Source organism: Solanum verrucosum, unplaced genomic scaffold, assembly GCF_900185275.1.
Source record: "Solanum verrucosum unplaced genomic scaffold, falcon-dt-bn FXZP01000261.1, whole genome shotgun sequence".
Taxonomy (NCBI): domain Eukaryota; kingdom Viridiplantae; phylum Streptophyta; class Magnoliopsida; order Solanales; family Solanaceae; genus Solanum; species Solanum verrucosum.
In genome coordinates, this window is record NW_026019969.1 from 899,582 (window position 1) to 921,721 (window position 22,140).

The following is a 22,140-nucleotide window of genomic DNA, read 5'->3' on the forward strand; positions in this document are numbered from 1 at the left end:
AAATGACAAGAAAAAAAAAGAGAAAAAGAGAGAGACACAAAGTAATAGTACTAATATTTATAGGGTTTTTTTTATGCTTTTCTTTTCACTTACTCTTATCTTTTGCTTCTTACTTTGTTACAAGAAGAGAGGAGTATATATATATATATATATACACACATACTTGGACATCAAAAATATTATATGGATATCTATTTGCATGGATATACGTGAGCACCAAATATATTGGAGTATATAAAACCTAATTTACAACACCTTGTATAATGTGTGTGTATTTATATGTTACCACAATATATATATATATATATATATATATATATATATATATATATATATATATATATATGAAGATCCATTTTACAACACATATTCTAATATATAAACATGGGAAATGAATTGTTCTTGCAGTGACTTTCTTATATAACAACACCAATAGGTACACTTCAATTCTTAATAATTTGAGATCGATCATATAATTTTCAAATTCATTCCATGTAAATATCATACCAAGCTGACTTTCTTATTAGGAAAAAAAGGAGAAAAAACACATATACTCAAATTTTAAGTGATTATCACATGGCTGATTTGCCCACATTTTCATCACAAATAGATTTGACAAAATCCTTTATAGAATCATACAAATCTTGTGCAAATTTTTTATCAAATATCTCCACAGCATGATATCCTGTTTCAAGAAACTGAGGAGTCACGTGCACCCCATGTGACTCTATCATTTTAGCAAATTCCTTTTGCCCATCAATAAGTGGATCTCCTCCGTACCCTCTGATCAAACACCTTGGCAACCGTTTGATCTTCTCTTTCACTTTCGCCTCATTAGTCAACGGATTAGAATACTCGTGATTGCGATCCACACCTTCAGGCAATGCAAGCAACCACATCAGATCATTCACATGCAAAGGCAAAATCTTGTCATTGACAAACTTGAGCTCCGACTCCGACCTCTTGACCCCACCAAAGTAGGGCTGATTCATTATCAACCCTACGATCTTGATTGGGTCGAGATCGATATCGAGTGCACGTAGACCTGCATTTACAAGTAACAAAATTAATTCATAAAATGTGACTCTAACGCCTTATTTGTTTCTATTAAAATTTAAACGTATGAATCTGAATGTATACAATAAATATACAATTTAAATAATTAAAAAATAATAATCATTATTTGATTAAATAGTGACAGTGGAGATAATTTATATATAGTGATGGTGGTGATGATAATAGTTATTGTTAGTGGCTAGTAATGATGATGATGATAGTTGTGACGATAAAGGTAATTGGTGTTGTGGCAACTATCATAATGGTGGCGATTGGTAGTAGTGTTGGTTGTTGTAATAATGAAATTGGTTGATGACTTGATGTTAGTAATTGATGATGTTGAAGATGGTAACCGAAGAATGAGTGATGGTTAGTGATGTGTTTGTGGTAGGTGGCAGTAGTGTTAATTATGATGATAGAGGTGGTTGATAGTAGAAATTGACCATAGTATTGATAATGACTAATAAAAGTGATGGAAGTAGTAGTGGTGACCGAACAATGTATAGTGATAACTGACGGTGCTAGTTGCCATGGCTGGGTTTGATAGTAGTAAAAATTGACTATATTGATGATATTGGTTGATAATGATGGTGGAGATAACGATAGCTACAAAGATAGGGGTGGTGGAAACAACAGATATAATCCTAATGATGAATGGAGATAAGTGTGGTAGCAATAGTAGTTAGCAAGGATGGTGGTGGGATGATGGTAACAGTAGTGATGACCGGTGATGATAGTTCTAGATCTTAATGATTAAGGCTTATTCAGATACGTTAAGTTTTAGGTGAATTATTAGATCTCAATTTATTTTTATCCATCTAATTTACTTCAATCACTCATACCTGCATGGTACACGATATTTCCTCCGGAACTACTACCCATTAAGAAAACTTTAGAGAAATCAGCGAACTCTTTCAACCATGGATCACCACCGTTAATAGCTTCATCTTTCGCCCATTTGATAGCATCGACGGCGTCCTCATAGGCGGCGGGAAGGCGATGCTCCGGGGCGAGACGATACTCAACGGAAGCAATCAACGCTGGGATCTGAGCTGACATGGCATTACACGATTCATGAAAAATAACAGAACTCACACTCAATAGCAAAAATCCACCACCATGGAAGTATATGATGAGCGGCAATTTGGCGTTAGGCGGCGGAGAAACAGGCCGATAAAGGCGTATGAAGGTGTTGGCGGCCGGATTAAGAGGTAAGTCTTTTGAAAGTGAAATTAGCTGATTTGACGAATTGGGGTCAATTTCTGGGGTTGAAGGGACATTAGGAACTGGGGGGTTTCTAGTGAGAGATCCATCTGGATTTCGAGTAATTTTGAGGAACTTGTAGGCATCTTCCATGGTGGATTCTGCTATAATATTTTGCTCTGCCATGGTAGTATAGTATAAGAGATTAAAACTGAGATTGTATATTTATTTATTTTCTCTTTCAGCTATAAAGGGGGAAAGAGAAGGGGTAATTAAGATGAGCAGCTGAGTTAGGTAAATGAATTTATTAAATGGTTGGAAACATTAAGGGCCCGTTTGGCCATAGATTTCCCAAATAATATTTGAAAAAAAATTTGGTAAATAGTGTTTGTCGAAAAATTTTATTCTGGGCGAGGCACAAGTATGACGTGGCAGACAAGAGTTGTATGAGGCCCATTTATATTTTGCCAAGTGGATCCCTTTCAGAAAAAGGGGACACTCCTCTTTCTCCCTCTTCCTTTCTCCTCTTTCTCTCTCTTCCTTTTAACGTTTTTGCCCTGTATCTTTTCACACATAAAGTAGGGAAATAAGTACATTATGGGTCCCACATGTATATTGTGGGACCCATAATGTACTTATTTCCCTACTTTTTCTTTTCTAATTTTAATCTTTTCTTTTATTTTTTCTTTCTTACTTGCATTTTCTTTTTTGCTTGTTAATTCTTAGTGTAATTTTTTTTTTTGTTTTAATAAAAAAACTTTGAAACTCACACACGGTATCTATTATATATTTTATATCTCGATTACTATTCATTTGAGGGGAAATTAAAGTAATATGTTGAAAAAATTAAATTTACTTATTTTTGGATGAACTCAAGAAAATTGAGGATAGTGAAATTGAAAAAAAAAATTAGTGAAAATTCATGTAATCAACCCACTGAACTAATTAGTTTATGTTTTTCTTTTTTTACGTACTGAATTTTGATTTAAATTTACAATCATTATATAGGTTTTTAGTTTATTATTTTAATATTATTTTTTCTATTCTATATTAATTATTTTATTAAAATAGTTGTTTGAAATTTATTTTTTAGTTTATAAAATCAAGATATAAGTAGTTTTTTTAATCCTAACAATTAATTTTTTTTATTATAAATAAATTTTGTAAAATTGCAAAAATTCTTTTAAGGAATAAATTATTAAAAATATTATTTATATTTATAATTTTTTTAAGAACATGTAAGAAAAGTTGATAAGCAAAATATTTATTAAATTTCACCTATCTTGATTTTTAAGAATAAAAATATGGTATAAATTGACGGAAATAATATGTATTTATATTGGTGTTTATGAATGTTTTTCATTTTTGAATTTCATGACAATAGTATAAAAAGACAAAAATTATGTAATTGTTTTTCAAGATCATAAATGTTCTTTCCGTTTTAGTTACTTATTGAAGAGTATTTGTGGATTGAAGTGTTTTTGGATTATGAAATTGTTGAGAGAAAAATAAAAGAACATATTAAATTTATACCTTCTTTATTTTTCATATTAATGATCTACTTTTTCTTTTACAAATTTCTTAAGAAAACACAAATAAAATATATACCTTAATTTTTTTTGGTAACTTTATAAATTTTATTTATACTTTCAAAAATAATTAATTGTTATAATAAAATAGAAATTTTTTAATTAATCATATCTTTGTAAATTAAAAAATAATTTTATATAACTATTTTAATAATATAAATAATTAATATGAGATGGAAAAACAATATAAAATGTAATAAATAAAATGAGCCAAGCAAAGTTTTTTGAATTTCATATTTTTCATAAATAAAGTTATTTAAGTATGAAAGTATAAAATTTGGAACAAGTGTTTTAGAAAAAAAACCAAAGGAAAAAAAAAAAGTAAAAGAAGTAAGGAAGGGCAAAAACGTTAAAAGGAAGAGAGAGAAAAGGGAGTGTCCCCTTTTTCTGAAAGGGATCCACTTGGCAAAATATAAATGGGCCTCACATAACTCTTGTCTGCCACATCATACTTGTGCCTCGCCCAGAATAAAAATTTTCGTGTTTGTCCATACAATTTGTCATTATTTGGCAAATATCCCAAATTCCCAAATACTAGTTTTTTCTAGTATTTGGGCCAAATCTCATTATTTGGGATCTTGTGAAAATTGAAATGTTACCCCAAATTTTTATCTTTTACAAAAACACCCTCTATAGTAGTTGTTTGTGTCATATTACATAATTTTTCACGTGAACACCAAAGTAGTGATGAAATATTTAGTGAATATTAAATGATGATATGGTTGTTGATGAAAATGATGAACAATCGGCTCAGGGTAACAAAGTCATGTGATTTGTCTACTTCACGATGTATGGAATGTTGCTTGTTGCACTCACTCCAAACTACCACATTGTTCTAGTGTCATGGACACTATTTGTTATTGTTGCAATGAAAATTCAATTGACTTGTAAAACAAACTTATGGTTAGTTTTGATAGTTTTTTAAATTTATGGGTATAAATCAAATTTTTCTAAAAAAGTGAAATATATTTTCCAAATACTATGGCCAAACACATGGTGAAATTTCACCCAAATTTTCACCCAAATAATATTTGCTAAGAATATTTAGAAATCTATGGCCAAACGCTAGCTAAGTAAGAGTGAAGCATCAAAAATATCTCTAAATTTTTACCCAATTTATTTGTTTCATTCCTGACTTGTTAATCCTCTTTAAAATACTTCTTTATTTGATTAATTAAATTTAGATACATCATTGATCCACCACATGATATAACAAGTGATCGCACATTCTTGTAGAAACATGTACTCTTAATATTAAAAAAAACCCGAAAGAAGTGTTGAACCCCCCACCCCTAAACTTAACGAGAATTTAAGGATGTAATTCATTCATATTGCAAGACTCGAGGGTATATTTAAGTTTAATTAGTCAAGTAAGAGAGTGTTTTTAAGACAGTTAATAGTTCAAAAATGAAACTAATAATTTGTATTGAGTTTAGGGATATTTTCAATACTTCATTCATTAACCATAAATTTTGAATCATACTTTAATTATTATTTAATTTACCACTAAATTTGATTAGATTTTTAAAATTTAATCTATTTTTTTACGTCTTTAAGATCTCGAAAACTAAATCAAGACCAAATCTTTTGTTTTCAAGGCTTCCACTCATAATTATTTTTTAAAAAAATTATCAAATAAAATACATGTCAAAATACCACTTCAAAATTTCATAAATCTCATTTTCAATCATATATCATAAATCTCAATGAATTGATGTCTCCTAAAAAGACTTGGATATTATCTTATCAAAAATATTGTATCTTCGCATGTTAAAATTTTGAATAAGTGAAAATGAGATTCTTAATCTTACCATTTTGAGAAAAAAGTTCCAATTATAGAGTGCAAATGTTTTACTCACTCAAATTTTTGATGGATACTTAACAAATCATGTTTAGTTAAATGGTACTCCTATATAACTTTCTTGAAAAATATACTCCTATTAAGTATGATTTGAATTAAGTTTTATCTAAAGACGTGTAAAATTATTTATAAGATTTATTGACTCACATTAAAATTGCATTGTACATAAGTGTCTTATAGGGTGGATAATATTTTTATTTATGAAGTTAGGTTAGTTCATGCACATTTCGATTATCTCATCTGAAGTAGATTTGAGAAACATACTTAGGGCGGCTGATATGGATGAGTATTCAAATTAAAACGTGCAATTTTTTTTTTGTTAAAAATGGATAAAAATTAAATTAATTTAGGTCTCTCTCCTTTATTTTTTTGTTGACTTTTTAGTGCAGTATTTAATTCTTAACTTCCCAGTCCCCACCCCACACCCACAATATTTCTTCTGTCCCTAATTACTTGTTTACTTTTCATTTTTTAGTTATCTCTAATTATAGCTTCTTTTTTTCTATTATACCCTCAATTTATTACTTTGAAAAATGTAGAACTTTTTGAAAATCTTAAGTTTTTAATTCATCCACTTCATAATTAGTAGGGGTAAAATTGTAAATTCAATATATCAATTATTGTTTTCTTAATAGGTGTGTCACTTCAAAAGTGAACAAGTAATAAAGAACAGAGCGAGTATTTAATAAGTTTAAATCACCTCCCTAACTTTGTTTTTATGAATACAACTTCACCAAAAAAATTGTAGTTCACTATCAGAAGAAAATAACGTATGAACCTAATTAAAGTTCAATGACTTCGAAATAATAGCAACCACTTATGGTAGATGTGGTTTAGAGAGAGCAGAAATTGATGGAGATATTTAATCGTCCCTTTGAGTTTAAAAAGCTTATAAACACAGTTATAATAAATAATTTTTATATTACTAAAATTATTTTTACCTATTGTAATAAGAAACATATCTTATTTTTAAAATTATAAATTTCATTCTGTAGAAGTTATACTAAAAATATGAATTTCATATATTTTCACATCTAGGATTTACATATACATATACCACAGTCAAAAGGTAAAAAATTTAGATTATTCCCTTTTTTTTATATGTTAGCAATGTACAGTGGTCAAATTAAATCATTTTTCGTCTCAAACTTAAGCTTCCTGCTCGCGAGGAAAGAAAGAAGAGCGACATGATTCAGTTCAGATTTGACTGTTTGCAGCATGGGAGTGGATTTCCCAAAAATTTCTGGGAGCAATGAAAAAAAAAATATCTTGGTAACGAAAACTATAGGGGCTGCTTGTTGCTCCTAACAACAAACATGAATGAACCATTTTACAAAGTATGTGTCTAGATAATGACTTGATAATATAAAAAAATCTTTACATTACTGTAGGATCTTGAACATTGACTTTAAAATAGTCTTTTTCTTTGAATTAAAAAGATATACTCCACTAATCTTTTTCTTATGAGGATTGACGCGACACAGAAAATATTTAGGGTTTTAATGCGTCAATACCGGGGCGAAAGTAGCTTGGGGCTAGAGATGATGGAACTATTTATACATAATTAAAATTAATTAAAAGATATTATATCATTAGTGAATTAGTTGAGATTTATATACTCGTACAGTCAAAGAATTGCACTGAATTTGTTATTATTATTGTTAGTTGAAACTTGAAATGCATATAAGATGACTCGAACACACCTAAAAATCTAGTTACGTACAAGTCATGCCAAAACTATACAACCAAATAAAATTGACCACCTTCCATTTCAAAGTATGAGGCAGAGAAAAGAAAAAATCCACCCCCAATAAATGATTTTCTCTCCACAATCCTTTAACGCCTGGCATTGCTTGACAACTTGGGTTTTCAGACCACTGAGATTTGAACGTGAGACAATTCAAACAGTGACCACTTGACCATTAGTAAATCAATCAATCAATTATAACTCGTTTCCAAATTAGTTGAGATTGACTATATAATTTATTTATACGTATTTTCGGTAACCTAGTATCAAAAAGATCCAATGCACATAAATATCTAGATAACACCCAACATTTTAAATGATGAATCCCAGAGGGCTATCATGTGGAGAGGATAATTTCAAAATCATGATGATTTGCTAAGACAACCAATATGTTTTGTCTGGTTTGGTTTATCATAAAGCATTGTGGGTCAAAGGCTTTTTTGAGGGACATGTTATGAGACCAGTTCATGTGTTGGAATCAAATTTGAGTTACTCCTCTTTGACAACAAGACAACTTTCAGTGACCTCTACAAAGACAGTAACACAAATATCTTAATTCTTATCCAAATTGTTGATGAACATACAAACATTATGTGATGAAAACAAAAATACAGATAGAACTAACATTACAAAGTCTACATCTGTGCCTTTCAAGTTTATCATATGTCAACTTCAAGAGCGATGAAGAACTAATTCAATCTTAAATCAAACCGAAGTTACATGATAAATGAAAAAATATCCCAAGGGCTCACACAAAACAATTCTGCTACATTTAACCAGAGAAACGAAATGAACTGTGAGTTATCTGCACAAGGTGATAGTATACTCATGAATCATGATGATACGCGGGCTATTAGAGCATGTCCAATATAAATGATCTCCATGACTCTTATCATCTAAAGGATGCTTATGTATTTCATTAAACATATCGAGAGACAAATTATGACAATGTAGGTTGTAAGGATAACCAAATTCCGGGGTACTGAATAGAACTCAGTTTCTCCTCATCTTTGACAATACTGTATTACTGTTTAACTTTCACTAACTATTTCCAGTAATTGAGAACTGACGTTATTAGCCCCTATGAACGTGAAAAATGTGAAACCAATTTGGTGTCTATCATTTTTGTTTCTTAAACGTTGATGATCTTATATGTTAAACAGCTATATTATATAGGTATCCATCCATGTTCTCTGAACTCCTATGAACAATAAGCTGTAAACACATAAAATAGAACATCAGTCATATATTATATCAACTATTGTAACATCAAACAGGCATTTGCCATTGTTAACCTCTCGTCTTGTTGCTTTTGTTTTCTCACGAAACACAATATATTCTTGTTGCCAAGCATATCATTTATTTTGCAGTATGAACAGTTATAAGTATATATTTTACTAGTAACATTGTATATGGTCACAGAATTACTTAGATAATACATTATTAGTGAATACAACAACATACCTAGTGAAATCCGACAAGTGGGGTTTTAGGGAGGGTAGAGTGTACGCAAACCTTACTCCTACCTCAATGGGGTAGAGAGGCTGCTTTGGGAAGACCCTCAGCTCAAGTACAACAAATCAAAGTAGGTATGAAAAGAAAAAATGACACTGAAGAAAACATAGCAACTAATAAAGGTTTAACGCATTCCATGGGTTCCTTTGTAAGTACCCCTAGGACAATGGGATGAGAGGGGTTTAATCTGTAATGAAATATAAGTAAACTATAAACAAACTCATCCTACTTTTTTAAGGCAACAGACAAGGAGGAGTCAAATATCTTCTGGGACCCAAAAAAGTAAGTTATGAAAGCAATAAAGCAAGCTCCTTAATAGTTCAAGGGCACTGAATTTTATAATTACTGGTGGACTCACCTTTTAGAAAGTGGAAGCAAAGAGTCATATCAGATACTTTTAGCCTGGGATTCCTTCAATTCAGCTAATTGTGGGAGCAAAAGCCAAAGATAACTAATGTACTCCATCATCATAACACAAGAATTGCAAAGTGCAGGAAATATAGAGATGATTATGCAAAAGAAAAAGCTGATGGGAAAATTATGACATTTTGCTTTTCTTCTAACAATTTCTACACAATAATACATGAAGATTACATTGAACAGTGAAATGGTAAATCGAGCACTCGTGAACTCACCGGGCCTTTTTCCGTGACTCGAAAGGGAAATTGGAGGGTGGTGAAGGGGAAAACTCAAACGGCAAATGGGGTGGCTCAGAGTCCCCACAAAGCATCCCAACAATCTCTTTCATTGTTGGGCGCTTGTTAGGTGATCTCTGTAAACAGAGTAGTGCAATAGTGATGCAAAGCAATGCTTGTTCTCTATCAAGTAACTGAATATTGGGATCAACAAGATCCAAAAGCTTGCCTGAATGAGCAAGCTGCCTAGCCCAGGAAACCAGATTAGCCCTCTCAAATTCTGACATAGGAGAAGCTGTAACTTGGAGTGGCCTTCTCCCTGAGACCAAAACCAATAACAAAACGCCAAAACTGTACACGTCGCATTTCTCTGAGAGCTGCCCTCCACCGCCATACTCTGGAGCGATGTAACAAACTGTTCCTCTCATACTAGGGGTGCTACTCACACCTCCACTCTTGGGAATATCTCCACTGGGAAAATCTTGACTACTTCGTCTTCCCATCCGAAACTCGCCACTGAAACTATCAACCCACCAATCAATGCTGCTCCTACTTCCCTTGCTTTTCCTCCTCTTTCTTTCTGGTGCTACCTCTTCATCCCTTTGCCACCACATTTCTCCACTTTTGAGATCCCTTTTCTTCTTTTTCTTGGCTAACTCCTCACAGAACTCTTCCTTCCACCATTCTCTTGGCTTCCTATTCTTCTTTTCTCTCTTCGTTCTCTCCTCATCCAAAGATGCCCACCATTCAAGCTTCTTTCTTTGCTTCTGTTGCCCCCCTTTGGCAATGTCTTCTGCTGCACTCGTGGTTGCGATCCAATCCTTCTTAGGCCTCTCTTTTCTGATCTCACTACCAATCCATTCCATCACATAGTCCTTAATCCTACCAGAATCTGATCCACCATTCACATTGTCCTGTTTCCACCACCAATCTCTACCTGATTGACTAGTTCCCCTCCCAATCCCTTTCAAAACTCCACTATCCACACTAACCCCGTCGAAAAAACCCTCAGAAACACTAGTCTTTTCGATCCCCTCTGATGGAACTCCCACCTCAGGTGACACCCCTCCCACTTCCCCATCCAACACCCTCACACAACAACTCTCCGGCAACTGATCCACATTGATCACAACCTCATCTGTGACCACACTCTCATTTCCTTCAAGAATCGACCCATTTTCCTCCACATTCTCAAAAACTTCTCCTTTTGCCCCCTTTTCAACTTTCTCCTCATCTTCAATGAAAGACTCAACAACTTGATCATCTTTAATCAAAGACTGTGCTAGGCCAAAGTCAGCTATTTTTGCATCAAAATGGTAATCCAACAATATATTAGAGGGCTTGATATCCCCATGTACTATAGGAGGATCACACGAGTAATGAAGATACTCAACACCCTTTGCAATGGAACTTATAATATCAAATCTCTTTCTCCATTGCATTAACTCAGGACACTTTCGATCTAACAAAGCATCTTGCAGACTCCCATTATGCATATACTCATAAACAAGAACTAATCTTCTCCTCCGCCGACTAGAACAGTGGTGTTTATAACTATGTTCATCGGAGGAGAATCCGAGGATAGGCACTACGTAATGGCAAGACGTAGTGTCTATCCTCGAGGCGAGAGTGAGTTCATTGTGAAACTCTCTCTCGCCCTGGAGGGAGCCGGAAGCATCCATGAGCTTCACGGCTACCTCCTGTCCAGATGGAAGAACACCTTTGTAAACAGACCCAAATCCACCTTGTCCAAGACGATTAGCAGCTGTAAATGACCCCGTAGCACGGCGGAGGACAGAGTAGGTAAACTTGTGAGGTGGTGGAGGTGACTTCAGATCTGCAGGAACAGTCCTGTTGCGTGACACTTTCCGGTAAATGATAGCAGCAACAATGAAGAAAGTTAAGGCAAAAGCAGCAGCTATGAATGGTGGGATGAGAGGAGAATGAGAATGGTGATGGTTGGAGGAGGGTGGTGGGGGTGGGGGTATGAGGTAGGTGGTGGGAAAAACAGGAAGAGGTGTTAGGGGAGGTGAAAATGGATTTTCTGGAGGCATTTCTTGAGTAAAAATGTAGTCTTGGAAGAGTTAACCATGCATATTTGCAGAAAAAGGACTGGTGTGAGTGTGGAGTACACTATGTGACTGGTGGGGTTGTGGAATCTACTGTATGCATCTCTTGAGGGAAGAAAGGGGTAATCTTGGATGTGTTATAATGGAAGAAAAAGAAGAAGAATGGTGATAAACAGTATTGTGGCTGACAGTTGAAAGAGTTAAAGATACAATTTTGCAGACATATTTATGAAATAACAAGAATGGGGAATGGTGTGTGCATTTTCTTGATCAGGAAGCGTAGTAAAGATGCATATTTTAATTAGCAGAAAAGGGGGGATCTTGGAATTACGTTAGAGATCCATATTTGCAGAGAGATTAGTTATGTTATTACAAAGAATGAAAAGGAGTTGGGAAATGTTGAGAGGAAGAAGGAACAAAAACAAGAAATTGGGACTGATTTGTGTGTTGATGGAGAAAGATTTGTTTTAAGGAAAAGGACTAATGGGAGAAGAAGGAACAAACAAGAGAGTGTAATGTGAGTACTGTGTGACTGTGTGTAGTCTTTATCTTCTCATCTCTGTGTCTACTACGTATGCTACACCAAAAAAAATAAAATAGATCTGTTTTACTTTTTGGCTGAGTCAAAAACTAAAGTCACGGGAACCCTGACGTAAGTCTCAGGGTTCCTCAATCTCCTTTACACCTTTTCTCACTTCTCTATAAACCAAAAACTAAAATTACATCGGACATTTATTTCTCTTATATCGTTTCATGCCAAAAAAGGATGTATACCTCCAACAACAACAAAATGGAACCATAGGTTCTTATGTTAGGAGCAACTCTCTTTTTTTGGCATACTAAAGTTATTAAAGTCTCTCGATGACAGGAATAAGAGATTATTGGTAAGTCAAATACTTCGCGAACTATATTCAACTACACTTTAATCACCCTCAAAAAGAGGCGCATTTCGATACCATTGATGTTCAATAGCTTTTATAGTAATGGTTGAATCTATTACTATCTCGTCTATTGAAAATAATTTGAATGACCCTTTTACATGTTCCTAATCTATCAACTCGATCCTTTTGTTAGGTTTCATCTAGACATTTATAGTTGTTTAACCACATTATTTTAAACCCTTTGACTTGTTGTGTCACTCAATGAACTTGAAGTGTTTTTTTTATCTTACCAACAATAACCTTTAGAAAAATTAAAATTAGACAATCATATTGAAATGAAAAAGGTAATATTTACTCCTTTTGTTCTATTTGATGTGTCATCATTTAATTATTTTTAAATTTTTCAAAAAGTTACTTGATACGTTCCAAAAATATATCACAAAATACATCTTACCAAAAATATATTCGAAATTACTTGAGGTGATGTAATTTTTAAAGTATAAAATCCACGAAAGCATAGTCTAAAATTGAGAGGAGAAAAAATCCCCACTAAATTGATTGTCAACTAACAATATTAGTCAATAGGTACTGTAATTTTCTATTATTTGCATGTTCTAAAGTCTATTTGGTGTCGTAAAAAATAAAGAAAACTTTGTCTTATAATGACAGCTTATTAATGAAGATGAGACATTACCCATAATTAAACGTGACCGTTAACCAAGAAAACAAGAAGAGATACAAACAATAGAAATGGTCCAAACAGCTAAGCTACATCTTGTCGTTTCTCTTTTTCTTTTTATTACTTCCCCGTTTAATATTAGTTGTTCATTTTTATTTTTTACACATATATTAAAAAATTATAAATAAGAAGATAATTTTATTAGTAATTCACCCCTTTAAAAACTTTTTGAGAATTTTACAAAACAAATGTAAACACTTTAAAAAAAATTAATTGTAAGGGTAAATAGAAAAAAATTAATTAATGTTTTCTTAATTTAGTAAGGTAGACAATTAATACGAAATAATTATTTTTAATAAAATGATCCACTAATATGAAACGAGAAGAGTATTAGAATTGTTTGTACCTTTTTATTTCGTTGTTTTTGGTTTATAAAATACAAGCATTCATATCATCCATGCTATTTATGGAGGTCAATGTATTACTAATATCAACCATATATTTATTTATGGAGGTCAAAATATTACGATTACTAATGTCAACCATATATCATCCATGTTATCTATGGAGGTCAAAATATTACTCTAATTTCTAATATCAATAATAATCGATAAAAAATAATACTTTCACTTTTACGATAACAAGAGATAATATCTCAGATGGTCACCCAACTTTGAATAGTTCACTTAATTTTGAATAGTTTACTTAGAAAGTCACTCAACTATTGTCATTTCACTTAGAAAGTCACTCAACTATTGATATTTTACTTAGAAAGTCACCCAACTAATTTAAATAATTTTTTCATTACATTTTGTTAAATACAATTTTGTTTTAAATTGTTTTTTTTTTATAGAAAGATGCTCATTTCGATTATTTTATTAAATTTTGTTGAATACAATTTTTTTAAAACTATTTTCTTAAAAAATAATAAAAGATTGATATGTGCTACTGTGCGTTTTTTTAATTACTCCTTAATTACTTTCGTTCAATTCTATTGAAGGAATAACTTAAAGACTCAAGAATAGTGTGAGTAGTTAAAAGTTAGTTACAGGGTTAACTAACTTCTTAAAAGTTAGTTAGTTAATTGATATGGTTAGTTAGAATTAAGTTTGTTTGTGAAGTCTATTTAAATCGTACTCATAAGCCTCTTTTAAGACATTGAAAAGGAATGAGAATAACAAGATTTTGTTTACTCTAAAATCTGCTTCTTCTTCCAATCTTCTCTTCTATTCTCTTCTCTTCTTAGCAGTTCAGTTCTTTCTTGTAACTTTCTTCATACATTTTCATGGTATCAGAGCTTAAACAACTAGTTACACTGGTTGAAAAGATTGATCCACAAGTCAGATCGACAGATCAAGAATCATTCAGTTCAGGTGGAAGAAATTGAAAATCCTCTATAGTTTCAATGGTGGTGGTTGGAGAATAGTCTACACAGCCACAAATAATTGAATCTGGTCAGAAGACAGGAATTGCCTATAATCATCCCTTGTTTCTTTCTCCGGCTGATGTAAGTGGCACGCAAATAATTTTGTTTCAGTTAACATGGGTTGAAAATTACTCAATTTGGTACAGATCAATGAGAGTAGCTTTGCTTGGAAGGAATAAATTGGGGATAGTTGATGGTTCCTGTAAGAAATAAGTGTTTCCAAAACAGATGGGGAATCATTGGGAAATAGTGAATGTTATGGTATTGTCTTGGTTGATGAATTCAGTAGAAAAAAATCTACTATGAGGTATAATGTATGCCTCGCATGCTCAAGAAGTATAGGATGAGAGGTTTAACAAGGTTGATGGTTCAAGAACTTTCAATCTGCACAAGGAAATTGCTACATTAAGTCAAGGTACTGCTACAGTTTCTACATATTTCTCTAGACTGAAAAATCTGTGGGAAGAATTTGAAGCTCTTGTTCCAAGTCCCAGTTGTAACTGTGAACAATCCAAAGGGTTTGTAGTTCATTTGCAGAAGTTAAAATTGTTTCAATTCCTCATAGGGCTTAATGACTCTTATAACCAAGCAAGAAGTCAGATCTTGCTTATGAGTCATATGCCATCAATCAATCAGGCTTATGGATTGATAATTAGTGATGAAGGACAAAGGTCTATAGGTGCAAATTCTGGAATTTTAAGTGCAAATCTTGCATCAAGTGGCAGTAATTTTGATATGGCTATGTTTATAAGGAATGGTGCTACCAGATACAAGAAGAATTACAATGTACAGTGTGAGTTTTTTAGAATGAAAGGACACACCAAAGAAGTGTGTTACAAGTTAGTGGGATATCAATTAGATTATAACAGGTTCAAAAAGAAAGGAGTACATGCAGGATATAGTAGTTATCACTCAAGTGCAAGGGCCCATAATGCGATGATGATCATTTTCAAGAATCTGAGCAGTGTGAAATAATGGGAGATACATTTGAGAATGTATTTGAAGGAAGTAAGGCATATTACAAAGGAAAAGAATGACATAAAAGACTAAGTCTTCTTCACAGAACAGAGAGTCTGAACTAGAATTGTATCCATTTACCAATGAGTAATATAGTCAAATTGTAAACTTATTGAAGAATATAAGTGACAACATTACTTCTGCAAATTCAGTCTCTTCAGCCAATCTAGCAGGTATTAATTAGTTTGCTTATTCAGTTAACAACATACAGAAATGGATAATAGACACTGGAGCTACCAATCATATGGTAGTAGATGTCAACTTGTTAAATAAACCTGTTATAGTGTCTCGAGGAGTTTATTTACCTAATGGAGTTGTTGTTAAAGTTACTCATGCTGGATCTAGTATTGTTACTACAAGGACATCTTTGACTAATGTATTGCATATACCACAGTTCAAGTTCAATTTAATGTCTGTGTCAAAGCTCACAAAAGAGTTAGGATGCTCAGTGAGTTTCTTTCCTAATTTTTGCCTCTTTCAGGATCTCTCAAATGGAAGGGTGAGGGAGATTGGTAGAGAGGAGAATGGACTGTATATTCTTACTGGAAGTACAAAGTTGCAGCAGTCTCAAAACAGTGATGTGTTCTTGTTGTAAAAGAAAATCATGCTCATGAGAAGGCTACAACTGTGGAATTGTGGCACAAAAGGCTTGGACATGCATCTACAAAGTCCTTGAACCAGCTTATATTTGTAAAGATTGATAGTATGACCTTGTACCAGCTTATATTTGTAAAAACTGATAGTATAGCCAATACATTGAATAATTGTACTGTCTGTCCTTATGCAAAACAAGTTAGAAACTCATTTCCTACAAGTAGTATACAAACTTCAGCATACTTTGATCTTGTACACATGGATGTTTGGAGTCCTTACAAAGTTCCTACATTTGATGGTAACATGTTTTTTCTCACTATAGTGGATGATTTTTCAAGGTTAACTTGGGTATACTTGTTAAAGTTGAAGTCTGATGTATGTCTGGTCATTAAACAATTCATTATGTATGCTAAAACTCAGTTTGGTAGGTGTGTTAAGGTCATAAGGTCAGATAATGGAACTGAGTTTGTCAACTCAGTGTGCAAATAATTGTTCAATAGTTTTGGCATATTTCATCAGATTAGTTGTGCATATACTCCTCAGCAGAATGGGATAGCTGAGAGAAAACACAGACATCTACTAGAAGTAACAAGGGATTTAAGGTTCCAAGCTGAGATACCTATTAGCTTGTGGGGTCTGTGTGTGTTAGATGCATTACATATAATCAACAAGCTACCTAGTTCAGTTTTACAAAACAAGTCTCCCTATGAGGTGTTCTACCACAAGAGTCTTGTATCTCACATTTAAGAGTCATTGGGTGTCTCTGCTATGCTAAGGTAGTACAAGAGCTGGATAAGCTAAAGCCAAGGTCTAAAATGACAGTACATATGTGATATTCAATGACTTAGAAAGGGTATACTTTATTATCTAGAAACAAGGAAGTTAGTTGTTAGCAAGGATGTTATATTTAAGGAGGATGTCTTTCCTTTCAAAAACAATACTAGTAGGTCAAGTAACAAACTGTTTGTTCCATATGCTAGTGAGTTGAATATGAATGATATGGATGAAGTTATTGTGACACATGGAGATACAACCCATGAAGGTAATCACACAGCTAGAAGAGGCTATACAAGTGGAAGTTTCTGTGGCACTTTATAGGGTTACTAGGAAATCTGCAAGGGATAGAAACCCTCATATCTGGCTAAAAGATTTTGTGTCATTAAGTGTGAACAAAACCGTAGACTATCTTATGTCCAAGTATGTTACCTATGCTCATTTGGCACTAAAATACCAAGCCTATGTTGCAGTTATTTCTGCATCCATATAACCTAGAAGTTATTATCAGGCCATTACAAATCCTACGTGGGTGGAAGCTATGAAGGAAGAGGTTAGTGCATTACAACAAAACAACATTTGGGAGGTAGTGTCTTTGCCTGAGGGTAAGAAACCCATTGGGTGTAGGTGGATTTATAAAATAAAGTACAAAACTAATGGTGAAGTGGAAAGGTTTAAAAGCTAGATTGGTAGCCAAGGGGTACAATCAGAAAGAAATGATTGATTACCAAGAAACTTTCTCTCCAGTAGTGAAGATGAAAACTGTTAGGTCAGTGTTTGATATTGTAGCAACAAGACAGTGGCATATCCATCAAATGGATGTGTTTAATGCTTTTTTACAGGGTGATCTATTTGATGAGATTTACATGGATTTACCATAAGGTTTCCAAAGTCAGGGGGAGACAGTGTGCAGACTTAAGAAATCCTTGTATGGGTTGAAACAAGCTCCTAGACAATGGAATGCTAAGTTAACTGAAGCACTTCTTAAGTTCAAATTTCAACAGAGTCAATATGATCACTCATTGTTTACTAAAATGAGTACAGAAGGCATTACAATTATTCTTGTATAGGTGGATGATATGCTCATCACAAGTGATAGTCTAAAACTGATCAATGAGACCAAAGGGTATTTACAACATGCATTCAAGATGAAGGACTTAGGAGAGTTAAAATATTTCCTTGGTATTGAGTTTGCTAGATCAAATGAAGGTATTATAATGCATCAAAGGAAGTATGCATTAGAGTTAATTTCTGAAGTTGGTTTAGGGGCTGCAAAGCCTGCTATGACTCCTATGGATGCAAATATAAAGTTAACATCAAAGGAATATGATGATCATGTATTCAAAACTCAAGCAAAACTTATGGCTGATCAAGGGTCCTATCAGAAACTCATAGGTAAACTTCTATACATCACTATGACCAGACCTGATATCTCTTTTTTTGTACTGACTCTGAGTCAATATTTACAAGCTCTTAAACAGTCTCATATGGAAGCAAATATTAGAATAGTTAAATATCTGAAAAAAGAACCAGGGCAGGGAGTCTTACTGTCTAGCAATGAGAATATTGCGATATCAACTTATTGTGATGCAGATTGGGCTGCATGTCCTAACTCTAGGAAGTCAGTGACAGGATATGTAGTTAAGCTTGGAGACTCTCCTATCATCTGGAAGTCTAAGAAGCAAACTACTGTCTTCAAGAGTTCAACAGAAATTGAATACAGAAGCTTGGCTTCAACAATGGTTGAGTTGGTATGGATAATTGGACTAATGAAGGAACTAGGTGTAGAAGTTACTCTTTCAGTTAAAGTGTATAGTGACAGTAAGGCTGCCATACAAATAGTTGCAAACTCAATCTATCATGAGAGAACTAAACACATTGAGATAGACTGTCATTTCATTAGAGAAAAGATTATGCAAGGAGTGATTTCTACTAATTACATTCCTACAAATGAACAACCTGCAGATGTGTTAACCAAGAGTCTGTCCAGAATGCAGCATGAAGTTTTGAGTTCCAAGTTAGGTATTCAAAACATTTTTAGAGTACCTAATTTGAGGGGGAGTATTGAAGGAATAACTTAAAGACTCAAGAATAGTGTGAGTAGTTAAAAGTTAGTTACAGGGTTAACTAACTTCTTGAAAGTTAGTTAGTTAATTGATATAGTTAGTTAGAATTAAGTCCGTTTGTGAAGTCTATTTAAACTGTACTCATAAGCCTCTTTTAAGGCATTGAAAAAGAATGAGAATATCAAGATTCTGTTTACTCTAAAATTTTCTTCTTCTTCCTCTCTTCTCTTCTCTTCTCTTCTTAGCAGTTCAATTCTTTCTTGTAACTTTCTTCATACAATTTCATCTATGTTGATGTACGTTTTTTTTAAAAAAATTGTAAGTTAAATAATTGGAGTGAGTCAATAAGATAATTAAAATAGACATTTTATTATTTGTTAAAAAATTAGTTTAAAATAAAAATTAGATTTCAATAAAGTTTATTGAATAAATTATTTAAATTTGTTAGATGACTTTCTAAGTGAAATATCAATAGTTGAGTGACTTTTTAAGTGAAATATCAATAGCTGAGTGACTTTTGGGTTATAAAACAAAGTTGCGTGACTTTCCAAGTGAATAACTCAAAGTTTGAGTGACTTTTTAAGTGAACTATTCAAAGTTGAGTGACTTTTTAAGTGAACTATTCAAAGTTAGGTGAATTTTTAAGTGAATTATTCAAAGTTGATTGACTATCTGAGATATTAACTCATAATAACAAATAGATATAGTTGTCTTGTTGATTCCTTCTTATGAAACTATTTATGATTTTCGAGCTATCTAATTGATGCATCAATGACCTGTAATCATATAAAATTGTAGAATATTTATATGGCGAATATATATATAATGTATATTCAAATAAGCATATTTCATGCTTACCTTTTTAACACAACAACAAAACAAAGACATTTATAAGTTAATTTTTAAAGGGTGTTTAGATTGACTTAAAAGTTGGCCAAATCTAAAGTCAGTTTTTTGACTTTTGGAAGTGTTTGATAAATATAAAAATAACTTTAAATAAGTCAATAATGAATTAAAAATAAGTTAGGAATAGTTTGGCAAAGTAAAAAATGACATAAAATAAGTTTAGAATGACTTAAAATAAGTCAAAAATCAAAAGTAGGTTTTCCCCTACTTTTTTATTTTTTGACTTAAAAGTCATTTCAATTTGACTTTATTTTTTACTTAAAAGCTATTTTTTTAAGTCAATCCAAACGGACTCTTAGTCAGTTTAATTATAGGTTATTTTCTCCGTAGCCCACATAAAAGAACCAAAAGAAATTAATTAGAGGGCAAAAAAGGCAAGGCGTAGCTACACCTAGCTAAGAGTGGTCAGATGAACAATCTTTGTCGAAATTTTTTGTGAGTATATATGTTAAATATCGATAATTTTGGATATATACTATCTGTTGGACACCCTTAACATAGTAAAGAAAGATAGTCAAATGGTTAAAGTTATTCAAATTCGCCTCGGAGGCTTGGGTTTGAGCCCATAATTAAGCATTATATTTTTTAAAAATTAAGTTCCGTTTTTAAAAGTTAAAAAATAGAATATAAGTTCAGTTAAGTTTCACTTTTTAAGTTAAACTTATTTTTTTATTTGTCCCTAAAGTATGAACACATTTGACGAAAATTCTAGCGCTGCCACCGATTAAAAAGGGAAAGCAAAAACTGAAGGAGCCACACTCTAGAAAGCAAGTTGAAAACCAAATTCAGGTTAGCTGTGTAAGCAAAGTGTAAGCATCATTTGTTCCTTCTTTAAAAATTAAAGTACCCTATCAGATTATTAAATACCAGAAATTATTAATTTACTAGCATTAAGATTCTTTTCTTTTCCTTTTTTTTTTTTCTCTTTTGTTTGTTTAATGCTTTTTAATTAGATAGTGTAGAACAAAAGGGGAAAAAGGTACTAGCAGAGTTTACCAAAGCATGAAAAGGAGGTTGTACTTTATTAGTTACTGTACTACTTTTTTATAAAGGTCAAATACATGTTGCATTCATATTTTAGTGTTATTTTTTAACTTAGACATATTATCTTGCAATTTGACATATTAAATATTTTACATTATCGAAAATATGCTAGTAATTAAAATATTCATTACAAACATGATATATTTACGTATTTTTCTTTACATTATTTCAGTTTCAACCATATGGAAATATGAAAATGGAAGTATGAAAAAATAATTTTTAGAAACTTCTTGAAATTTTCATGTCCAAATTCCAAGCACAACTTTATTTTTTATATTTTTTAAATTTAACATAAAATATTTTGAAATAACATCAATTAATGTGCAATATGGCCTACAAGAAAAAGCTTATAGTATTATAGGAAGGAATCATAAGCAAATCGTTTGTTGTTTTGTATACTATATTTGTGTTTGTGGTTGGAAGGTAGCTAAAGCTATGAATGTGGTCTTTGACTTTATAGTGAACTGACACAACCCCATAGCCCATTGGTGTCTTTGGTCCTTTTTTACATTATTATTCTCAATCATGTCACTCTACCATATTAATATTTTACTCTTTCCGTTTCAAAATAATTGTCAATTTTTAAGCTACAATGATAATAATATATTTAATGAAATCTAAAGAGAATGGTACGAGTGCAATCCTACCAAAAATAAAAGTAGAAAGATTATATTCAATAGAGACATATCAAAATCAATAAGTAAAAGAAAGGTAGTACGAAGAAATTATAATTATTTTTTTTAATGTTAAATTAGATTACATTAATATTTAAAATAATTCGAACTTATAAATTGTAATTCTCGTTTTTAAATCATAGAGTAATCAGCATTAAGCACGCTTTGTCTGATGTAGACAATCCACTTGGTTTTTTCGAGACGCATAATAAGTCTTTTTATAAAAAGGTACACCATTTTTCTATGTATTTTCTTTAAAAACCATTTATTTATTCTTTGTATAAATAACTGTATCAACTTTGTAGTGTTTGACCATCTCATAATCACATGAAAAATCTTTTTTGATATAGGTGGCGATGAGATTTGATCTCAAGACTTTTGCCTACTCTGAAGCTATAAGAGAG

General features: G+C 32.3%; 2 protein-coding genes across 2 annotated transcripts; both read right to left on the bottom strand.

Annotated features, from left to right (window-relative positions):
- Positions 1 to 559: 559 nt before the first annotated feature.
- LOC125815972 (probable carboxylesterase 8) lies at positions 560 to 2,480 on the bottom strand. Its single transcript, XM_049495549.1, has 2 exons — positions 1,899 to 2,480; positions 560 to 1,045 (listed from the first exon to the last, which is right to left on the bottom strand). The coding sequence occupies exons 1-2, from the start codon at positions 2,443 to 2,445 to the stop codon at positions 573 to 575; spliced, it is 1,020 nt and encodes a 339-aa protein (XP_049351506.1). The 5' UTR covers positions 2,446 to 2,480; the 3' UTR covers positions 560 to 572.
- A 7,024-nt stretch (positions 2,481 to 9,504) lies between these two features.
- LOC125815964 (receptor-like serine/threonine-protein kinase At2g45590) lies at positions 9,505 to 11,726 on the bottom strand. The gene has a single exon (XM_049495543.1). The coding sequence runs from the start codon at positions 11,658 to 11,660 to the stop codon at positions 9,603 to 9,605; it is 2,058 nt and encodes a 685-aa protein (XP_049351500.1). The 5' UTR covers positions 11,661 to 11,726; the 3' UTR covers positions 9,505 to 9,602.
- Positions 11,727 to 22,140: the final 10,414 nt, after the last annotated feature.